Source organism: Lemur catta, chromosome 12 (genome assembly GCF_020740605.2).
Source record: "Lemur catta isolate mLemCat1 chromosome 12, mLemCat1.pri, whole genome shotgun sequence".
NCBI classification, from domain to species: domain Eukaryota; kingdom Metazoa; phylum Chordata; class Mammalia; order Primates; family Lemuridae; genus Lemur; species Lemur catta.
In genome coordinates, this window is record NC_059139.1 from 22,036,791 (window position 1) to 22,053,814 (window position 17,024).

The following is a 17,024-nucleotide window of genomic DNA, read 5'->3' on the forward strand; positions in this document are numbered from 1 at the left end:
TTGAATATTGCCAGTGAGGCCGGAGGCCAAGCAAAATAGACAAAAGGAGTAGTTCTCCAAATTCCCAGAGGGAAATTATGATTTGTGCCTCTCCTCAAAAACTTTGTGATTTTGACAGCCTTTTGGTACCATCCCCACTGGGAAGATGTTAAGCGCATTTCATGTTCATGAATAATCCTGAGCACTCTTTGAGCCCACCTGTCCTCAGTCTCCTCTCTACACATCCCCTGTTCCACTTTCTTGGTCTGGATGTTCAACTTGCAAAATCTGCTATGTGGCCTTTCTCTGTTATACCCTTAGCAGGGGGCTGTTGAAAATGTGGGAAATAGAAGGATGTTTGGGAATTAAGGGGAATTTCTTTTCTGCTGTTTGCCTCTAGCCAAAAACCTGCTTTGCTTGGACTTTCTGAATGACCCAGAAAGTCCCTTTCAGCACAATTAGTTCCTTTATTTTACGATTCATGTGAACCAACTTGGGGAAAGTGAATAAATGTTGTCATGCAGTAGATGCCTCTAAAGGAAATCTAGTGTAATTTATAGTTTCTGTTCACTCCTGTAAACACCACCCACGCCAGCCCACTGCCACGGGAAACCCAAGCCCCTATTTCTTTTCTGAAGAATTCTTCCTTCTTGACAACATACACACATGGAAAATAGTTAAGTACCCATTTTCAAATATTGCTTTGTTTTCCCAAGGGGCCCTTTGTCCCTGTGCAGTGGCAGTTAGTTTGTGTGTCTGGCATTTCCTTGACTGTTTCACTGGCAGAGAGGCCTATTTCAACCTGCAGAAGGCAGAGAGAAACATGAAGGAACTGAAAGAATTTCGTAAGGGAGGCGTTTGTGGATTGCAAGTGTCAGAGAAAGACCTAACAATTGCTTTGGGCAGGTAAGATCTGGGCTTGGAGAAGAAGCTGAGGCTTTTATGAATGAGGCTTGGAGTCTGTCTCTATATAAGGAAGAAAAATATTCAGAGAAAAAAACCCAGAAACTCAAACGATAATAAAGGAGGCTCTTAATTACCAAATGGATGCACTGTGCTCCAAGCTCTTCGTGCACTGCCCCGTTTAATCTCCACAACAAAGATTGAGGTAGTTGGTGTGATGATTATTTCATTAGAGAGAGACCAAGGAGACTGAAGCTGAGGTTAAACAAAGAGTCCAAGATAACACAGCTTGTAAGTGTTGGATTCATGATCTGATCTCACAGACTCTTAGTTGTTCCTTATAAAATGCCTCTCACGCTTATTCTAGGATTACAACTTTTTTTCTGAATTGCCACCTACTTTTGTCATTACATGTAACATCTTAACAGATGAAGAAGGAACACTTAATGAATATAATTGGAGGTTATGAAAGCTATGCACAGCACGTGCATTTTAAAGGAAAGTTGTGCTCCATATGGAAACAAAGTTTGTGGAATTTTTTTCAAGCCAGAACAAGACTTAACTGTTTTGCAGTTGAATTAGAGATCCTCTGAGAATCAGAATATTTAGTAATGAGAGGGGCCTATCAGATTATCAGAAGAAAAAAATAAAGTTTACTGTTCCCTAGGTTTTTAAAAAATCTTCACATCCTTGAAAGCAATCTGTTTCCAAAACTGTAAGCATTGGCGTGGTAGGGCATATGACTGAATGGTAAGTAAATGAAATAATACATGCATTATATCTGCCTCCTCTAAACAACCGTGAATCTAGAAATCAAATGGGAAAGGTAGGGAGATGTTGGAATGTCTAGAGCTAAATCATACTATTGACTTAAGTCCAGAGGGCCGTAAATTAGAATGTCTACTGCTGTCACATGGGGCAGTGGCTAAAGTTTTTCTGCCTTATGTGTAAGATGGCCTTATTCCTTTTTCAGAAAAATTCTGGTGCTCATTTTGTTCCTTCATTACACAATATTTATTGAGTACTTATTTTGTGCATGCACTGTACTAAGTGTTGGAGTGCCTACTAAGTATAACTACATACTAGACACTGTTCTAAATGCTTTACATAATTTATTTAATGCAAGCCTCAATACAGCTTAGGGTAGTAGTTTTATTACTTTAATTTTATAGATAATTAAGGCACAGACAGATTAACTCAAGGTGATAGAACTAATAGAAGAGCTAGGATTGTAACTGGGGCATCTGAATTCATAGTTCACCTTCTATCCCACAGTGAGTTGATAGTGACTAAATATCTAGTAAAGGCAAATACCTTTTTTCATTTTAAGGGTAGAGAAACTAAGGCAGGATTGTTCAGGCCAGACACCTTGCTCATATCTCCCTATAAGCTCTTGATAAGAGCCATTATAATTCTATAATTTATGTTCTTATGGGCCAGGGAAATAGTGGTCTCATGGATCAAAAAATTACTTTTATAAAGAATTATCAGGTAACATACCAGTGTTCTTTTGGTTAATCTTCAGGGGAAGGAGAAGCCATCTAGCTTTAAAAAATTGTGACTATTGCAAAAATGCCTCATATAAAATAATTTTAAACACACGAATTGTATTTTTTAATTTTTAAAAACTTTTTTAGAGATAGGATCTTGCTATGTTGTCCAGGCTGGCTTTGTACTCCTGGGCTCCAGAAATTCTCCTGCCTACGCCTCCTGAGTAGCTGGGACTACAGGTGCATGCCACTGTGCCCAGCTCACAAATATATTTTCGGTTTTTTGTTTTGTTTTTTATAGAGACGAGGTCCTGCTATGTTGCCCAGGCTGGTTTTAAACTCCTGGTCTCAAGCAATCCTCCTACTTTGGCCTCCCAAAGTGCTGAGATTACAGACATGAGCCACTGTGCCTGACTGTCACACATATATTTTTAATTCAATTTGGGAATACAAAGATGGAGGTTAGAGGGAAGTAATACTGATTGTGTATCTACTGTATGTTAGGTGATTTTACATATAATATTTAGTCTTTACAAGAACCTTGTAATGTAGATATGCTTAACTGTATTTTATTTGGAAGGAAATGTAAGCTCCTGGAATTTGACTAAGCTAGTAACTGTCAGAACTGGCTTTAAAACCACCCATGTTCTCATTTTGCCTTGCTATCTCTGGAAAGATAAACCTGAATGAGATACTGTTTTAGCCACACTTTAAAAAAAATTATATTCCCAATTTTGTTGTGGAAAATTTGAAAATACAGACAGGTATGAAGAAGAAAATAAGTCAGTTGTAATACTGCCACCCAGACATAATTGCTGTGAACATTTTGGAGACATATAGATATATATATCTCATATTTTGAGTGCAGTTTTATATCTTGCTCTTTTCACTTAGCACATTTTGATTTTCTCATATTGTTAGGCTAAAAAGAAAACATGATTTTTAATGTTTCTGAAGTATTAAATGATGTGTCATAATTTATTTAACCACTCCCTTTTGGGGGATATTTACGTTGTTTTCTCTATTCTTTCTCATTTTTAACTGAGGAGGAATGAACCAAAATAAATTAAACAAAGCAAAAACTTTCTTTGGCCAAAAGAGAGTGAACCAGAGGTAATAAAATTTTGATTTTAGAAACTCTGTTTATGGGTAAATTATCCCATCTTGTGAATTGCTGGAAGCCATTTTTTCCATTTGCTTTTTAATAAAATTAGATGATAGCATGACTTATTAATAGGTTTCATGCATAACAGTTAGTGAAATCTGGTGGATAAACTGCAGGGTAATAGGAGTTTATTTACAGCAAGGCTGGATTTTGAGCCAACCACCCAGATTATTGGCCTACGAAGGCCAAATTCTTTAGTTCTTGGAATCAATTCCTTTTGTGTCTGCAAAGTAAGAGGCCCCTGTGACTTTCCATCTTTGTTCCTTTTCTTGTAGAGCCTCCTTGGCCATCCACAGGCTGAACCTAGGTCTGGCATACTTTGAAAAGGCAATTGGCGATGTTATTGCTGCCAAGGGTGATAGGACATCAGATCTGATTAGTCTATATGAAGAAATTGCTCAGATCGAGCAGCTGAGGAGGAACCACGACCAAGCCATCCAGTACTTGCAGCAGGTTGGTGGGTTGGCTGCGGCCCAGGCTGGGTGGTCTTGTTTGGGCCCAAAGTCAGGGAAGCTTATGCTTCTCAGAAGAACAAGGGGTGGGATCGATTCTGTTTCAACCCTGACTTCCCTCCAGATCCACACAGGAGCTCTTTGTCAAGTTTAAATGACCTGGGTAGAGAGCACCAACTCAGGTGGGTGGATCTGCTGTGTCATTTAATCTGTAGACAGCACTTTCCCTCCCTGGCACCCCGTCTGATCTCTGTAGGTGCTGGGAAGAAGAATCCAAGTGTGAGTCTACTCCAAGGAAAAAAGATACAGGGGCAACTGAAACACAAAGGGCCTTTTAAATGAAAAATCGTGATATTTTAGTGTAATTATGTCATTTGTTTTTTAAGATAGTCTAGTTGATTATATTTCCAATTCTAAGGTTAAACCAACAAAAGGGTGTTTGACTTGGAGGTAACTAACTTGACAAATGCTCAGGAGAAACCAAAATAAAACATAGGAAGGAATGTTGAGTCTATCATATGATAACAGTTTAGGGCACTTTTATGTATCACATACTTGAAACTATTAAAGCCACCTTTCTCTTTTCCAAATGAGAATGCTGCTTGTGGCTTCAGGTATCTTCCACAGAGACAAATAGGTTGAAAAGTGGGTTTCCTGTATTATAGGAAAAGTGTAATGCATTCTAACAGTATGCATGAAAACAGATACTGAAGAAAAGGCATCACAAGCAATCGCACAATCTAAGATTACAAGCATCCCACAATGAAGAAATGTTAGGGAATGCTACTCTGAAGGCAGGAAGTCCATTGCTTACAGAGAAAGCCAGTCTGGTTTTTGTGTTCAAGATTTTCTTAAAGTAGTGGTCAATAAGAATGGATAAAACAATAAATATCAGTGTTTCCCAACACCACCCAAAAAAAAATAAGAATTAAAATTTATGGAATGCTTTTATTAAGTGCACTTGAAGATGTAGTGATTCATTTAATCCATATACTAGCCCTATGAAGTATTAATAGGTACCGTTATTATTTTATCTCATTTTAAGGATGAGAGTTGCAGCTAATTCAGCTGAAGTTGTATAGCTAACAAGTGGTAAAGCAGTGATTTGAACTCAGAAAATTTAGCTCTAGAGCCTATACTTGTAACAGCTCTGCTTTGTATCTTGGCTCCAAAGTGTCTGATGATCCCTTCAACTCTTTGAAACACCTCGTAGTGTTTGGCCTATAAAATATTAAGCACAGATGGTCCTTTTGTTGCTGGAGGGTGTAGACTAGATGTTTTCTTCTTTCTCCTTCCTAAGTGTTACCCCTTCCATTTTAGCACAAATAATAATAAAATCCTTCACTTGTTTAGTCCTTACTATAGCATATATGCCAGGTGGTATTCTAAACAGTTTACACATATTAATTCTTTTTATTTAATTTTTTAAATTTTTTTATTTCAGCATATCATATTACAGGGGTAAAATGTTTAGGTTACATATATTGCCTTTGCCCCACCTGAGTCAGAGCTTCAAGTGTGTCCATCCCCTAGATGGTGTGTGCTGCACCCATTAGGTGTGAGTATACCCATCCCTTCCTCCCCCCTCCCATCTGCCCGACACCTGATGAATGTTACTACTATATATGCACGTAAGTGTTGATCAGTTAGAACCAATTTGATGGTGAGTACATGTGCTGCTTGTTTTTCCATTCTTGTGATACTTCACTTAGTAGAATGGGCTCCAGCTCTATCCAGGAAAATACAAGAGGTGCTAGATCACCATTGTTTTTTGTGGCTGAGTAGGATTCCATATTAATTCATTTAATATTTATAATAACTATGACAAGTATCATCCATGTTTTACATTAGAAGAGGTTAAGTGACTTGCCTTATGTCACAGTAAGTGGCTGAGCTGGGATGGGAATTCAGCCAGGGTAGCTCTAGGAGCCATGCTTTACAAGACTGCCTTTGAGACTGAACTTTTGAGAGACTGAGCTAAGATTATGGTTTTATTTTTGCCTAGAAAACTAATAACAATAATTCTAGCTAATATTTATTGAGAACTTACCATGTGATGGGTACTGTGCCCAGTGCTTTACATATGGTATCTCAAATCTTTCCCAAACCCTAATCAGTGGGAATTAAATACTCCTTCCATGTGTGAAGGTGAAATCACTTGCTCAAGACTCAACAGCTAGGAAGTGGCAGGGCTGGGACTCAAATTCATCTCTCATCTAACTCCATGATGAGCTGTATATTGGCTTTCAATCAGCTAGTGATTCTATGGGAGCTACTAGAAAATCCACAGTAAAACACTCTCATTTGAGTACTTACCTTGTCATAATTTTCTTTATTCCAGGCTTATTCTATCTGTGTTTCTGTGTTCACTGAAGTCAGCCCTAAAACTGCAGAGACGAGCGCTTTACTTGCCAAAGCTTATGCCATGTCTGGAGAGGCCCAGCACAGGGGTAGGTAGAAGAGGTGGCTTTGCAGTTATCATCATTTTCCACCCACATAAGGGAGACACACTGGCAATGGTCTATCTATAAATAAGATTATAATTAGCTATTCATGCCTGTGATACAAAATGAATCACACATGAATTTAGACCTGATAATATTCCCCCAAATTAGCTGGAACATCAGAACCAAAAAAAAACAAAAAAACCCCAAAAAACAAAAAACATCTGATTTCTGTTTCCTTTATTTCCTTAAAAACTCAGCAAAAGTCACCTTTATAAATATTAGAGATCGTACACACTGTGAATGTGACCTGTGATGTATTGGTTGATGAGGAAATCTACTGATAAACGTGAAAACCATTGGCTTCTCCTCCCCTCCTCCTACGCTCTCAATCTCCTTGACTCTTTTCCTCTCATTTACCAGAGAGGATGTTTGTAGCAGTTAGAATTTTCTTGACCTATATTCAAAAGTGAGGTACTGGGGTTCTAGAGAAAAGCCAAATGATTAGCTTATACTTCAACAATAGTTGTCTGGCAAGGTCATCTTTTTGAAAGTGGGTGGCTTTGGGAGAGACACAAATGAACTGGTGAGAGAAGACAGTGTATCATTCTCAGCTGGCTTGATCAGATTAATGAACACTGATGGATCCAATGGCCTGTCAGGAGGAATTTAGAATTTGTAAAGAATATAATTTGAACATTTTTAAAATGTTTATTTTCTCTGTTTACAAAAGCAATCCATTTTGGTGTTTGTTATTTTCCAGTTAGAGGAGAGAGAGAGAATTATAAAGTTTTGCATCCTACTTTCTTCCATGCTTGTATTCCCCATGTCAATAAATAAATATTTTTTTTTCAGTTTGCAGAAGTTTTGATATTTTAATTATTTTCTTAAGCATAAATGTCTATTGAAGACTTCCCGATTCCTTGTCTTTCAGCTAATCATCTTTCTCCTTTGAAAATTTTCTTGTGTATACTAACAGTGTATATATTCCACATATATTTGAGTTTTTAAAAAGTAGTCTTTGTGGTTATAAGAAACAGTGTATTTGTGAATATGTGAAATTTTTAGCTCTTTGAGATAGGATCTCTCTGTGTCACCCAGGCTGGAGTGCGTTGGCATGATCATAGCTCACTACAGCCCAAATTCCTAGGCTCGAGTGATCCTCCTGCCTTGGCCTCCCAAGTAGCTGGGACTACAGGCATGCACCCCTGTGCCCAGCTTATTTTTCTATTTTTTTTAGTAGGGATGAGATCTCACTGTGTTGCTCAGGTTGGTCTTGAACTCCTATATTAGGATCATAGGCGTTAGCCACCATGCCCAGTCTAGCTTTTTTTTTTTAATGTGAGAAAAAACCGAAAGTTTGCTTATAAAGTTGGGAGATTCCAAGGCCACCTTATTCTTTTCTTACATACTAATTTTAAAGAAAATATAGATCTTCACAACATGTCATTCACTAATTCAAATTCCAGAGAATTAACATTTTATATATCAAAACTGAAAATATAAATTAGCCAAAAGATAATACAGTATTGGGATAAAAATACTAAAATTAAAAATTTGAGGAAAGAAGAACTTTCTAAGCGCAAATAAAGACATACCATAAAAGGAGTTGACAGATTTAACTACAGAAAGATTTAAAGCTTGTGTCTGTCACAAAGTACCATGAATAAAATTAAAAACAATTCAGTCAAGGTGAATAGATAACCCAAATAGACTCTTAACTATTAAATAAAATGAATTTGTAGTTATCCTTCCAAGAAAAAAATCTCCAGGCCCAGATGATTTCACTGGGGAATTCTACCTAATATTTAAAGAAAGAGTACTACCAATTCTATATAACCTCTCTCAGAAAATTGAAGAGGAGAAAATACTTTCTAACTAATTTTATGAGGCTAGCATTACCCTAATATCAAAACTGGGCAAAGACATTATAATAAAAGAACAAGACAACTACAAACCAATACCTTTCATGACTGTAGATAAAAAAAAAATCATCAACAAAATGTATTGCAATACATGAAAAAGAATAATACACCATGATCAAGTGAGGGTTTTTTTCTCAAGAATGTCAGGCTGTTTTAATATTCAAACCTCAGTCAATACACCTCATAGTAACAGTCCAGAGATGAACAGCATATGATCTTATTTGATGTAGAAAAAGCATTTGACAAAATTCAACATGTATTCATGATGGAAGGGAACTTTCTCAATCTAATAAAAGACATGTACAAAAACCCTACAGCTTAACATCATGCTTGGTGGTCAAAGACTGAGTACTTTACCCTCAAGATCTAGAACAAGACAAAGATGTCCACTCTCATCATTCTTATTCAACATCATACTGGAAGACCTAGCTAATGCAATAAAACAAGGAAATAAAAGCTATACTATTTGGGAAGGAAGAAATAAAACTGTTTTTGTTTGCAGATGACATGATTATCTAATCAGAAAATTTGAAAGAATTGACAACAAACCTCTTGGAACTAATCAGTGATTATAGAAGAAATGCAGGATACTAGGTTAATATACAAAAGTCAATTGCTTTATATACCAGCAAGAAACAAGTAGAATTTGAAATTAAAAACTATACCATTTATATTAACATCCCAAGAAATGAGATAATTAGGTATAAATCTAACAAAATACTTGCAAGATATATGAGAAAAACTACTGAATACTGATGCAAGAAATCAAAAAACTAGCCAGACACAGGGGCACATGCCTGTAGTTCCAGCTACGTAAAATGCTGAGGCTCAAGGATAGCTTGAGCCCCGTTGGAGACCAGCCTGGGCAATGTAGTGAGACTCCTGTCTCAAAAACAAAAACAAATTAAAGAACGAAATAAACTGATAGACATTCCATGTTCATGTATAAGAAGACTCAATATTGTCAAGATGTCAGTTCTTCCCAACTTGATTTATAGATTCAACTCAATTCTAAAGTCCCAGCAAGTTATTTTGTGGATATTGACAGGCTGATTCTAAAGTTTATATGGAGAGGCCAGAATAGCCAACACAGCATTGAGGGAGAAGAACAAAGCTGGAGGACTGACACTACCTGACTTTAAGACTTACTGTAAAGTTACTGTAATCAAGCGGGTGTGGCATTGGCAAAATTTTCTCATTGTTTCTGTGCATTTTCTAGATTGATTACATAAACATATATTATGTTTGGAATAAGAGACAGTGTTATAATTAAATTTTCTAACAATAACAACTGTATTTTAAAAGTACTTTTAAAATTACAACTCACTTCCCTCCACCCCACAAAACAGAAACCTCAGTAAACAATACTTGGCTATCAGAGTTTAATTTAGCTAAAATATAGTCTTGTAGTACACCTGGTAGTTTTATATGGCATTTGGGGATAATAAAACTATTCAGACAGAAGCTTCTTTTTCTACAGAAAATCTGTGTATTTCACATGGAGAATAAACATCAAAATATCATCTGATGCCATCAAGTCATATCTTAGACTTTTTAAGGGTCCTTATGAGACCTAGAATGAGAGCAGGCATGGACTTTAAGCATGAAAATATCAGTTGAGCCAAAGGTGATATTAGACACTTGTGAAGGTTAGCAGTTTGCCTTATATAATTATTTCCATTTTTTCCAGATGCTGTTGAGATATATTTTATAAAAAGTATCAGTGCATATCAAGCAACACTGGGCTCAAAGGATTTTGAAACACTGAGCACCATTGAAGAATTTTGCAAATGGCTTGTCCAAAATGGGGAAAAACAGGTAAGTATGATCAATCACCTGATAAACATAATTCCTAGTTTGTTAGATCAAAACAATTTTTTTTTTATTTTACACTTCAGAAACGGAGCTCAAACAAGTCCCAGGTTACACTAGGAATAACACACAGACCTGGCACAGCTTGAGATATTAGTAAAAAAGTGTTTTTTGTCTACTGTCATACCACACTGAATGTGTCTGATCTCATCTGATCTCTGAAGCTAAGCAGGGTCAGGCCTGGTTAGTAGTTGGATGGGAAAAAGGTGTTTTTCTTGCATCTTGATAACTTGAGATCCTTCAAATCTAGGACACATATAAGTTTGGCTGTGTAAATTTAATACTTTAAGTCAAAATTGGCTTCCACCTTTAGACCTAGCTACCAGTTTTTTTCTCTTGGTGGTGGTGTTTTTCTCTCGATCTGATCTTCAACTCTTAACTACACAACTTTGTTTTCACATTAAGAAAAGTTATAGAAAATGCTTTTTGTTGCTGATCTTTTTACTTAAGAGTCCTATGAGTCTAAGCTATAATATTAGTCAAAAACTTTGGCCTGAACACAGTGAAGACCTTTGTCTGTTATGAGATCCCACATTACTTTTTGAGCTGACCAAGCAACTTTATACTTTTTCAGGCAAGTGAGAAACGTGGATGGATTTGACATGGTCTTGCTGGCCATGTGCAACTAGTTTAAGAGTAGGGTTATAGGTTAACAATAAGTAAGAATTTATTTCCAGGAATGAAGAAAAGTTACTTTTATACCATATCTAAACATTTTATTTCTATTTTATTTCTATTTTAACTTGCTACTTATAAAGGCAAAAACCTAATAGTGATTTGCAACATTTTGTTTCAATGGCCATGATATTTTCTGTTGATTCAGGAGATTAACATGAGAGATCCCAATGCCCTAGATTGACCTAATATTTAATTTTATTTTCAAAGATGTGAAAATACTTTGCCACAATTTCATATTTTTAGCCTTATGTTCTGGTGCAATGAAAATTATGACTTGTTTGTGATAACTGTGAAAACTGTAAGAACTAATAAATGCAGCAAAGTTACAGGAGAGAAAATCAACATACAAAAATCAGTTGCATTTTTATATACTAACAATGAACAATTTGAAAATGAAATTTAAAAAATCCCATTTAAACAGCATCAAAATGAATAAAACACTTAGGAACAAACTTCATCAAGGAGGTATAAGGCTTATGCAATGAAAAAATGAACAGGAGAATAATCTAATTATGTATGTATGCTTTCCTACTCTGAAAAATGCAAAAATATTATAATAGCCCTTGAGATTCCTGAATTATTGGCAGTGTTTTCTGGAAAGCAGCAATTGCCTTCCTTTTTATAATTGTTCTGACATGCCACATAAGGGATGATGATTACATATGCAACCCAATTATGAAGAAATGTTCTGTTTATACATGTCCACATAGATAATACAGGCAGTGAGTGGGTTACGTGCAATTCTTCAGGGTTCCAGCAATAGTTGTACCTCTTCACTCTCTCCAAAGAAAGCACATTGGGAAGGCAAACGAGTACAAGCACTATTGTTCTATGAATAATTTTCAATGTACACTTAATTTTGTTTTTTGCTGTATAGTAAGTCATTAAGAGTGAGAGCTGGGCTGAAAGACAACTGGCCTGGACTTTTAAAAAATGTCAATATCCAGGCATAGAAGTACATAGTCCCAGCTACTGAGGAGGCTGAGGTGGGAGGATCACTTGAGCCCAGGAGTTTGAGGCTGCAGTGCACCATGTTTGAGCCTGTGAATAGCCACTCCACTTCAGCTTGGGCAACATAATAAGATCCCATCTCAAAAAAAAATTGTTATGAAAGATTAAAAAGGGCAGGAGAACTGTTACGGATTGAAGGAGACTAAAGAATCATAAAAACTAAATGCAACGTATGATGTTTGATTAGATGCTACATTTTAAAAAGTTATAAAGAACATTACTGGGACAATTGGGAAATTTGACTATGTAGCACATATTCGTAGTATTGTATTGATGTAAAATTTGAGTGATAATGTTATTATAGTTATAAAGGAGAATTTCTTTTTCTAAGATGACACATACTTAAGTATTTAGGAGTAAAGTATCTTTATGACTACAACTTATTTTCATCAAAATATATGTATGTACATTTATATTTATATATGTATAGACACTATTTTTTTAAAGAAAGCACAATAAAGCAAATGTGGCAAAAGGTGAATCTAGTTTAAAATTTTATGGTATTCATTCTACTATTCTTTCAGCTTTTCTGAAGGTTTGAAAAATTTTGAAATAAAAAGTACATTAAAAAAAAAAGAAGAAGAAAAGCCAGGGAATTCAGACTGCCATGTGTTGGAATCCTGACACTGCCAACTGTAGACTGTGATCTTGGCAAGCATCTTAGTTGTTATCAGTCTCCATTCCTTCTTCTGTAAATGAGTATACTAATAGTTCCTCTCTGATAGGGTAGCCATGAACATTAATACTATACATACAAATGAACTATTATTAATTATAAGCTTGGAACTTTAACTCTTAATAGAAACAAATTACTTAGGTGATGCATCACAGCTGACTGATCCTGCTGGGTTGTGTCATTGTTGGGTAGAATGCCTTCTCCATAGAGCTCATGGAATAGAACCAGCATGCTCCTTCAGAACTGCCAGGCTGATTTTTTAAAAAACGTTTTTATCCCTCAGGAGGCTTACAGACTACTTAAGGCTTCATTGAAGTCCCAGATCAACAGCTACGGTGACTATAGTGAAAAAGTGGCTGAAACGCTCTATAACATGGGCAGGATCTGCTTTGCTGAAGGAGAGCTTGGAAAGGCAATTCAGCTGCTAAGGAAGGTGAATGCCAGCTGATTTTGTTACATTTTCCCCTGGGCTCATAAGCAGAATGCGAGGAGTGGAGTGATTTGAGGAGTGACGTATGTACGTATGTATTTTCCCTTTCCTTCCTTTCCATTACCTCTCTTTTTTTTTTTTTCTTCTCTCTCTCTCTCTCTTTTTTTTTTTTTTTTTGAAGTGATATGTTCTCTTTTGAAAACTGCTTTCTTAGATATGCTGAAGGGAAAATACGATACAAAAACTTTTGTTGTGTCCATGCCTAGACTAGCATCTTAATTTTGGAACCCAGGTATAGCAGTGGCAGAATCTCATGAAAATACTCCAAGTTTGGGTGAGATTAGGATTACGTTATAAAACTATCCTTACCCAAGTACTGCTTCCCCTTCCAGAGAGCTCATTCCTTTGCAGTGGGGTGTAGCAAGAGGTAGTCAACCAGTCAATATACTGACAGAACCAAGACTAAAGACCTGATAAAATAGGTAGGGATATCTCTGCATAATAAAATATAAGTTTGTTCAAAGTCAAAGGAAAAGTCATTGAAGATCAACTAATATTCAGTTGAGCAGAGGGTGGAGTCAGAAGCAATCTACACGTGTACATTGGCAAATTGGCAAACATCAGGTCTGGAGAGATTTTTTATCTCATTTCAGCCTAACTTAGTATAATCAGAAAAAAGTAAATAACAGGAGAAAGGGGACCTCATTTTGAAGATGCAAAGAGAAATAAAGCCTTTCTGAAAATAAGTTGTAGGAACCAGAATAGTTTCTTCAAGGGAAGCATGAACACATGGATGGCATCTATATAATGGGGGCAAGAACCTAAAAGGAGAGAGAACTGAAATGAAAGGATGACACTCTGAGGCCAAAAGATGAGATGAAAAATGCTGAGAGTGAAATGAGAAAGCATTTGAGAGAAACAAAAAATCTAATAAAATTTAAATCCACATTGAAAATAATAGTTTTAACATGTAATGTTGAACAATATTTCTCAAATCTAGAATTGCAACAGTGTCACTAAAAAACAAAACAAAAAACAAATTCCTGAGCCTCACCCAAAGCATCTGAATCAGAAGTTCTCAAAGTTGTGTCCAGAATCTGTATTTTTAATAGTTCTAGAGGCAGTTTTAATAATCCTGCTGATTTTAAGTATCAGAGATTTATATGACAAACTTGAAAGCTCTCCTAGAATGTAGAGTAAAAGAAGAGAGGGATATAATGAGAAAGTAGTTGATGTAGAGGACAAGGTGGAGGTTCAGCCAAAGAGTTGTATGTATTTCTGAAGAAGAAACTGTAGTAATTGGAATAGAAGCAGTAATTAGATCATTGAACACAACTTTTCTGAAATGAAAAACAGCCCCAGCATACACATTGTGTAAGGGCTTACCATATTCCACACAAAACTGATGAAAGGAGAGCCCCGTCTAGTTTTTTGCCAAGCAGTGAATTTTTGATGGCATGTACTATGCACTGAATGTGTCCCTGTAAATTCATATGCTGAAGCTGAATCCCCAAATGTGATGGTATTTGAAGGTGGGGCCTTTGGGAGGTGATTAGGTCATGAGAGTGGAACCCTCATGAATGGGATTAATGCACTTACAAAAGAGACCCAGAGAGCTCCCTTGCCCCTTGTGCCATGTGACATTATAGCAAGAAGATGGCTGCCTGTGAACCAGGAAACAGGCCCTCACTATGCACAAATGGACTAAGACAGCATGGCTACATTCTTCATTTGGAATAGGGATTCAACTTGGAAATTTAATATGCTTAAAGGTAGGCAGCATTTGTATCTTTATCAGCTTTTTCCCTTAGGGCTTTAGATGTGGTCCTACTCCAACGCCTCAGCCCAGAAGAGGGGAGAGGGATAGAAGGGCATTCTGACAGCAAGGCTCTTGCTTCAAAGTTTGAACACCATCTTCATACCGGGTACCCACTAGCAGTGGGATGCTACCAGTGAAGTATCTGAAATCAACTGTGCTGATGGGTGCTTCTCTGGAGGTTGAAAACTACTCCCGGGACTAAAAAGGAGAGACAGCATCAGCTTTAGATGCTGAGAGGAAACCTCTTTGGCAGACAGAATATAGAATAAAGAGGGTCATGTATATTCCTAGTGACATTTTTGGTGGATTTTTTTTTTCTCTTGGGCAGGTCAGCTTTCATGTAAAAGGAATCAAAGTTAATATTCCTTTCTCCACTGAATTATCTTTGCACCTTTGACAAAAATCAAGGTTTAAGATTTTTTTGTGTGTGTATGTACATATGTGTGTATTTATTTCTGGACTCTCTCTTTTTTCCATTGATGTCTATCTTTATGCCAATAGTATGCTGTCTTGATTACTATAGTTATAAAACAAGTTTTGAAATCAGGTAATGTAAGTCCTCTAGTAATTGTTCTTTTTAAAGTTGTCAGGTTAGCCTAGGTTGTTCACATTTCCAGAGGAATTTTAGAATCACCATATCAATTTCTATTAACAAGCCTACTGATAGAAACAATGATGGCAGTATTTTTCATCGACAGCATGTCACCTAGTGAGTGTTGATACTTTGGGCCTGAGTGAAGAATAAAAAAGCAAAAAAGCAGGGATTTTGATTGAGATTGCACTGAATCTATAGATCCATTTGGGGAGAATTGACATCTTAATATTTAGACATCTCACCCATGAACATGTTGTATCACTCCATTTATGTAAGTCTTCTTTAATTTCTCATGGCAATATTTTGTAGTTTTTATTGTATAGGCCTTGTGGATCTTAGATTTATTTGTGTTTTATATTTTTGATGCTATTTTAAATGTATCATTTTTGAATTTCAAAATGGCATTATTGCAGCTTACAGAAACCTCCAACTCCTAGGCTCAAGCGATCTTCCTACCTCAGCCTCCTGAGTAGCTGAGACTACAGTCATGCTCCACCACGCCTGGGTAATTTTTTCTATTTTTAGTAGAGACAGGTTCTCGCTCTTTCTCAGGCTGGTTTCAAACTCCCGACCTCAAGCGATCCTCCCACCTCAACCTCCCAGAGTGCTAGGATTCCAGGCGTGAGCTACCATGCCCACCCTCTATTTCTGATTTTTTGAGAGATTTTAATCAGGAATGGATGTTGGATATGTAAAATACTTTTTCTGGACCTATCTAGATAACCTATGGTTTTTCTTTTTGGACAGAGCTCATTTCTGTGTCTTCAAGTTCATTAATTTTTTCTTCTCCAATGTCAAACCTGCTGTTAATCTCATCTAGTGTATTTTTCCTATCAGACTTTATAATTTTCATCTCCAGAATTTTGATTTGGGTCTCTATTTTTTTATGTCCCTGCTTAATGTTTTTAACACATGAAGTATAGTTACAATAACATTTTTAATGTACTTCTTTATTATTCTAACATCCATGTCAGTTCTAGGTTGGTTTTGCTTGGTTGAGTTTTCTCACTATGGGTCACACTATTCTGCTTTTTTGCGTGCCTAATAATCTTTGTTTGGGTGCAAGACATTGTGTATTTTAACTTCTTGGGTATTGGATATTGTTGTATTCATATAGGTATTCTTAAACTTTGTTCTGGAACTCAAGTTAAATTACTTGGAAACAACTTGATCCTTTCATGTCTTTTAAGATTTGTCAGATGTGACTAGAACACCGTTTTGGGTAAATCTAGTTCCTGCTAGTCTATCTTGGCTGGAAACAAAGGTTATCAGTAAAATTTAAAATGAAAAACTGCCTAACAGTAAAGTGATGGATATAGCATGAGAAGCAATGCAACTTTGGAACACATACACGGATTTCATTTGTAGCTATCCATTTGGTTACAGCTATTTGGAAAATCCTGGTGGAAACCACTACTGCAGCAATGCTTTAAGTAGGGATGTTGTCAGTTTTTGGCCCTGTTACTTTGGTTATCTATATAGGCACATATGGTAATAATAGTAATAGGTACAGTAAACTGAAGTGCATACGGCATGAGGAGTGCAGAGGGTAACTAAAGAGCCTTCAATCCAGACTCTTTTCCAC

At 36.4% G+C, this 17,024-nt stretch overlaps 1 protein-coding gene and 1 non-coding gene across 5 annotated transcripts in view; both read left to right on the forward strand.

Moving 5' to 3' along the window:
• The window catches only part of TTC23L (tetratricopeptide repeat domain 23 like), a 60,254-nt gene that overhangs the window by 21,812 nt on the left and 21,418 nt on the right, over positions 1-17,024 (forward strand). For all 4 annotated transcript variants that reach the window (XM_045566543.1, XM_045566542.1, XM_045566546.1 and 1 more), the window contains exons 6-10: positions 760-885; positions 3,813-3,990; positions 6,331-6,439; positions 10,049-10,176; positions 12,879-13,028. In XM_045566543.1, coding sequence (XP_045422499.1) covers positions 760-885; positions 3,813-3,990; positions 6,331-6,439; positions 10,049-10,176; positions 12,879-13,028 — 691 coding nt within the window. The remainder of the gene's footprint in view (positions 1-759; positions 886-3,812; positions 3,991-6,330; positions 6,440-10,048; positions 10,177-12,878; positions 13,029-17,024) is intronic.
• LOC123648737 lies at positions 15,512-15,582 on the forward strand. The gene has a single exon (XR_006738754.1). It is a non-coding gene; the product is annotated as a small nucleolar RNA SNORD56 (small nucleolar RNA).